General features: G+C 40.5%; 1 protein-coding gene across 3 annotated transcripts in view; it reads right to left on the minus strand.

Moving 5' to 3' along the window:
- Positions 1-6,993, minus strand: part of MAP3K15 (mitogen-activated protein kinase kinase kinase 15) — a 180,963-nt gene that overhangs the window by 65,294 nt on the left and 108,676 nt on the right. For all 3 annotated transcript variants that reach the window (XM_019524659.1, XM_019524660.1, XM_019524661.1), the window contains 2 exons: positions 6,623-6,753; positions 6,253-6,358 (listed from right to left, as the gene is read on the minus strand). In XM_019524659.1, coding sequence (XP_019380204.1) covers positions 6,253-6,358; positions 6,623-6,753 — 237 coding nt within the window. The remainder of the gene's footprint in view (positions 1-6,252; positions 6,359-6,622; positions 6,754-6,993) is intronic.

The following is a 6,993-nucleotide window of genomic DNA, read 5'->3' on the forward strand; positions in this document are numbered from 1 at the left end:
TTCAATTCAGATTCGGCCACCGAATCGGGCTGAATCTCCTCCAGATCAAATCAATGACACAACGCTTTGCACAACCCTAATAATCACCACCTTTGTGTGAGCACAGGTCATGTAAGCATTGGTAATAATAAATTCAGCCAGCCTAGGAAGCTAGTATATAGCCTAATAGTAAAGGTTCTGCAGTTGAACAAGGAATCTTTAAGAGGGAAAAAGGTAGAGCTAGACAGGAAAAGAAATCTGGAGAAAAAAAACAAAATACATTTGCACAGAGAAGGAAAGAGACCTAACTCATTAATGTCATGTTGCTTTGTGAACACCATTTGTTTAAACAAATCATGTTGCTATTGCAACCTTTACTCCATATTGTAACATCCTGGCTTAAGACAAGACACATGCAAGTCCTATCAAAAACCAGTCTCATTTTGACAAGGACAGTACACAATAGATGTGATGTATTCATTCTATAGGGTGGAGTACCTCAGGAAGTGTTAATAATGACAGAACCAGAAAGGACCAACACCCATTAAGTTACTCCTTTCTGGGTTCCCTCCTTCCACAGGTTTTTACTTTTAATATATTCCATCCATAGAAACTTGGCAGGGAGAGCTACAGTTGCTCTGCCTAACTATCTAACACCTATTTAAGGATGCTGTTTCTCTGAACAAGATGCTGCCCACTACCAAAATCTAGAGGATTGAGCTAAGGAAAGAGTAAGGGCAAAAAGGGTCTTCTGCCTTGTCTAAGAATGCTGGCCTGAATCAGGACTCACGCAGGGCTCTGTGTTCAGGATTTCTTTTTTTCCCCCCACAGAAGTGTAACTTGTTTGTGCTGTGTTGAGAGAAGAACAACTATAGTTAAGAAATGTCTTTGCTAACTGAGTGATCGTTACATTGCTGCTAAATTGTCTGGGAAGGTATTAATTAAGAAACCAGAGTTCCCACAGCCAAGGACATATGGAGAGCTATAGCTAAGCAAGGTGGGAGAGTGAGGGGTGTACACACTAATTTCAGGACCAGGCAACAAGCATGTGGGATCCCACCACCCAAAGTAGATGCCAGTCATCTGGCCTGCAACATGGTGATATGCCCAAGAGAATCAGAGCTAAAACAGCAATCAAGAATCGGGTACTACCCAGGTTCAGAGGGCTTAGAAGCACACGAGTCTAGCCCAGTGGTGCTCAACATTTTGGCTCTGCAGGCCAGATGAGTGGTGTGGGCCTGTCTGAAGGCCAGATCAGGCCCTGTGGCCTGGCACTGCCCCTTCCCTGGCCCACACCCTGGGATAGGGCCCCGGGGGCCGAGCACCAACCCCTTCTACCCCTTCGTACCAGAATTGGGTTCTGGTGGACAAGCACTGCTATTTCCTGCCCCTTGCATGCTGAGATTGGGCCACATGGGGTGGGTACCACCCTGTCCTGACCCTCTTGCACTGGTTTTGAGTCCCAGGGGCCTGATGCCACCCCCTCCCAGCCCTCCACAGTGGGGTTTAGCCCTGGGGCCTGACTACTCTTCCGGGCCTTGCACACTGGGATTGGGTACAGGACTTGGGGCTCCCTATGGGTTCAAAGATTTAATATCTCCCTCTTCACCAAATTACCAGACCTGTATAGAGCCCCGCAGGTTGGACAACATGGTGCCATGAGCCACTTCCGGCCCACAGGCCAGAGGTTGAGCATCCCTGGTCTAGCCAATCAAGGGAATGGGGTGCTGGTTGTATCAAGGTATCTTTGAGTACCTCTGATTATTGAGTAACGTAAGGTTTAGTTTTGCCAGTTTTTAAGCAAGCTGAAGGTATAAACCAAATCAGAGAAGATTTTTTAGGGTGGACTATGTTTTCTTTCAACATGACTCTTACGTAGTGCCAGTTCCAATGTCTGAACTGGAGTACTGAAGAATTGTCCTTTACTTTTAGAATCTTTGAAGCAAACTTCCTTGCAGTTCATAAATAAAGGTGATTGCTCATAAAAAGTACACTTAGAAAGCAGAGACCACTAAGAAGTTACTATCACAAAATGGTAACTTTAATTCAGCAAAAATTCTCAAAAATCCCCAGAGTTAATACAATAATATCACATAGAAACACATTATGAAGAAATTATGAACTGTGAATGAAAGAACACACATATTACACAGTTTCCTCTGAGGTACAAGAGATGTTGATAACAACACCGAAAAGCCTTACTCTGGAATATCAACTCTAACTAATCCAAAATTAATAAAGGAAGAAAAAGGTTTACAAAATTATGTAATACCAATAAAGTAAAAAACAAACATTGGTAGCTTATTTGGCATACCCAATAGCTACCCACTGCGGAGAATTCTTGCAACAAGTACATATTCCAGGAAGTTATGATTAATCAAAGGATCAGGTGGATTGTAAGTGGAAAAGCAACATTTTATGAACTGTGGCCTCATAAAAACTCTAACACTCACACAGCAGTTTTATTAGTGGCAGCAACAGTCAATGGGAAAAGAACACAATACAACAAAGGAACGTTTGAAAAATTAAGATCCTGGTAAACTTAGATTAAAAGGCTCTTTAAAATCCACAGATTTTTAAATGAAATGGTTCAAAGAAATAATAAAAATGAGTTGTGTGCTAATTACAAAAGCTGAAGAATTCAAGCATAAGAAGTAGTGTTATAATTTTTGTTATAAAATGACGTGCATAGATGTTATTTTACTTTTATTTAGGATTTAGGTTGCTCACTATATAGCCAATTCCTGTAACGAGCAAAACTGTTCAATCAGTTCAATTTTTACACTGTGAATGTCAATGTTTACAATTGTCCATGTTTGTAAAAAATAGGATCTTGATACTACAACGTGATCTGCATGCCTATATGGAGTCCTATGACTGTACTTCAGGATCTGATTGCATTACAGTATTAAGGTGCCAAAATATTACTGAATTTGAACTACTTGCAGCGTCTTTTATGATAATGTTGCACAAAACTACACAGCGGTAACTGTAGATTATACCATTCTCACTAACCTGACTGGTAAAATAAGGTTGCAAATCTCAATCTCCACCACTTTTCAAACCAGTGGCATAACTTAAATAAGCCTTGGTAAAACCCTGCAGGAGAGCAGGAGGGCAGCTGCTGAGACTCAGAAGGGCAAGGGTGCCAGGGGCAGAGGTAATGTGGACAAGGACAGGTGTCTTATCTGCCCCAAGGATTCAAATTCCCCAGTTGCTGCAGGTGCAGGCATAGGGCTACTGCTACTGCCTCACATAGACTACGGGGGGGGGGGCACCATTTTGGTGTCCCCTCTAAGTCAGTACCCAGAACTGGTGGCCCACTCACCCAACTCTTGTTATGCTACTGTCTCAAAAGAGGGATAAAAAGCATGACCTAGTGAATGCCTGACCCTGGAAACCTTTAATTTGTGCCACATCATGCCAAAAACCTTCACAGTTTATGTGCCGCACTGAAAAACGAAACAGATATACGGACAGACAAAAACCCTACATGTGAGAAGGTATGTATGCACCCTAACTTGTGTTAAATCCAAAACAATATGAATTGAAGTCAAACAATTTTTTTTTCCTCCATATTTAATTACACCTTTAAAATATAGTTGTACAAACCAAATACTGAAAACAATGTACAAATGAACTGCATGCTAGAACAAGAGGAAATGTTACCTCCTCTTGTTGTAATACACCAGCTTTACTCGATGCTGTCATTTGATAGTTTCTTAAGAAGAGTATTAAAACAACACTTAATTCATGTCTGGAATATGCATGTAATGTTCAACCCTCAAAATGTCATAGAGCTGCACAGAAATGATCAATGGAAACATATATCAGGTAAAAATGGCAAATGTGAGCATTTGACAGTTACTCATTCAGTTACATAAAAGAGGTAATTAATAAAAAAAGTATTGTTGAATTTGCTTGGAAAATATAGAGAAATTTGTTAAATAAATTATTCTGCAAATTTTATTCAACCAGCTCTATTACAAACCACACTGTAGTTTATGTAGCTACACAATTTCATGTCTGTAAACTAAAGAGACTGCCTCTTTTGAAATGAGTGACATGAATCTCTCAATTCAATATAAACCAGCAAGGAACTTATTTGCATGTTATATAAATTCAGTATTTTATTAGGAATCAAGCTTGATGATTCCCAGAAACAACATAACTTATTTTCTCTTCTTCAGTTTCAATTTGGCATTTTGTAAATATGAAGCAAGCATATGTTTTCTTCCAAGTGTTTTAAAATGTTATATCAAATGGTATTTGGCTTTACTGCAAGAGAAATTAAATTTCTGGCAATGTTTAACTGTGATTTTTTTTATCAAAAGCTCTCTTATTCACTTGGTAGTTCATGAATGCGTATTTGATTAAATTGTTTTAAAACGTAATAAATCAAACATGAGTCTTTAAATATTTTAGTTTGAGACATTAATTCCAAAGCGCAACCCACTAGCTGACCCATTGTTATCACTAATAAAAAAAAAAAAACCTCACATTCTTGTGGAAATACAAGGCTGGTTGGTTTTGCTGGCATTTAATTTACATAAGGCATAAAGAACCCTTATAAAGCAAGGTAATAAAAGCTTGCAAAGTGCAGAGGGAAGGAAAATTTTGTGAGTAACAATCAAGCTACAGACAGGAATAGGAAAAATTTTTTATGCAATTACTAAGGTCTGTGTAGTGAGGGTAGGAAAAAAAAGACTAATGTTTTCATCTTTAAAGCAGAGAAATAATCTATATCTGAAAAGACCACAAAGAGACTACCTACTAAACCTACAGGACAGCAGCAATTTTTGAAAAAAGCTATGCAAACACAGTCACTGATCATGTATGTTGGAAAATGAGGAGGACTTCCAGCTTCTAACACTATTCATTTAAACAGACCACCATCCACCATCTCACTTTGGCAACAGTTTTGTAATTCCTTAGATTGTCTTACAGAAGATGACATGAAAAAAAATGATGAAGACCCTCCTATCGTCTACATTTTATAGGGCTTTTGGGTTTATTTGTTTTTTACTTTTGTAATAAAAGCACATAAATCAGAAATCTGGTACCCTACTGTTTAATAGTTTATATAATACAGTGCCCTTAAGCAAACACATGAACGGGCATGAGGCTTTGACATTTAAAAATTAGGTTCTCACTGATTGTGTGGTTTATTCTGCAGTACTTTGTGAAGTGTGTACGTTTTAAGTGTTTTTCTGTATTACAAAGTTTTAAAGGCATGCTTATCTGGAGATTTTAATTTGATCTCAGTTTGTTTCAAATTAGGACTCCTTAAAAAAATAAAGCTTATCCTTACACTTTACGTACACCAATGGTGCTCAATCTCTGGCCTGAAGGCCAGATCCAGCCTCCAGAACCAAGTCATCTGATGTTCGCCAAGTCACCCCTGAATGAAGGCAGCAGCCTATAAGTACATAAGGGGTGTGCATCAGGATCTGGGTGAAATGCCTGTTAACCAGAGCACCCCAAGGAGCGATAAAGTCCAACAGTCACAAACTCCTGCAAGACCGTTTTAGGCTGGACATAAGGAAAAACTTCTTTACTATCCAAGACCTCAAGGACTGGAATAGACTCCCCCCAGAGGTGCTGCAAGCACCTACTCTGGACAAGTTTAAGAAACATTTGGATGCTTATCTTGCTGGGATCCTTTGACCCTAGCTGACTTTGGGCAGGGGGATGGACCCGATGACCTTACGAGGTCCCTTCCAGCCCTAACGTCTATGAAACCTGGTGCACAGGGCTCTCCCCACAGATCTGGAAATTTGGCAGCAGGGAAGCAGTGGTGTTAATTGTGGCTCCCCTCCTGTCAATTTTCTGGACCCATGGGGACCCCTGCGGGTCAGATAACATGGCCCTGCATGCTAGATTGGGCCAGCACAAGAGCAGGGCAGTAAAGAACCACTCTCATGCATGGCCGGATGTGGGTGCATGGGGTCAGTCTGGTGCACAGCCAGATCTGGCATGTAAAGTCAGTTTGCCACACTGGATCACACCCATGGATTGACCCCATGCACCGACCTCACATGGGATCTAGCCTGTGAACCAACCATGTGCCACTCATCTGGCCCACGGGGCTGTAAGATTGGGCACCACGAACCTACACAAATTTACTTTTTTTTCCTTTTTGTTCAAGGTAAAAAGTTCTGATCCTTTTCACTTTGTAGACACAAAGCTCTGGGGCTGTAAGGAATACAGATAAGAATATAGCAGCCAACAAGAAAGGAAAGAGCACTGAGAACTCCATTCAGTTCCTCTTACCTGTAAATGTCTCTGTACATGGATTGATTCCTGCAAGCCGTTTAGAAGTCCCAAAATCAGAAATTTTTACCACACCGCTGTATGTGTTCACCAGGACATTATCTCCCTGGGGAAGGGGAGGTGGAGAGGTGGGGAAGATGAGGCAAGGTGGATATGAATATACACAACATGTCAACAAGATACCAGAATTGTCATCACTGTTATTTACAATTTTACAAAGACATCTCACTGGGACAGAGGGATTTTCTATATTTTCTTAGATTCCTTCCATGACATCCTACTGAAAGAACTACTTTATTTTTATAGCCAAATTAACTATCTTGCAAGAGGTACTGAAAACCCACAAGAACACTACATAAAGCACACCTACCTTTATATCTCTGTGCACAATCTGGTTCTCATGGAGATATTTAAGCCCTTCCAGGATCTGCTTGGTGTAAAATTTTATGGTGGGTTCTTTCATTGGGCCCCATTTTGATCTCAAGAGAACAGAAAGGCTTCCTGGGTTATGTAAAGAAGAAAATATGTCAAGACAGCACTGATGCAAGGTTAACTTGCAGAGGACGACAGTAATAAACAGAGGATGAGATGAAGCCTTGGGACAATTTCCTGAGCATGGGGCAGGGAGGAGGGGGAGGGGAATATAGTAGGTACCTGCCCCTGAATAAACTCAAATCTTCCCTGGACTCTCTATTTCCTCTGGGGCAGAGTGATTTATTGTAGTCTTTACTTGGTTTAAAT

This window comes from Gavialis gangeticus, unplaced genomic scaffold, assembly GCF_001723915.1.
Source record: "Gavialis gangeticus isolate Ggan-Ray unplaced genomic scaffold, GavGan_comp1, whole genome shotgun sequence".
Lineage (NCBI taxonomy): Eukaryota > Metazoa > Chordata > Crocodylia > Gavialidae > Gavialis > Gavialis gangeticus.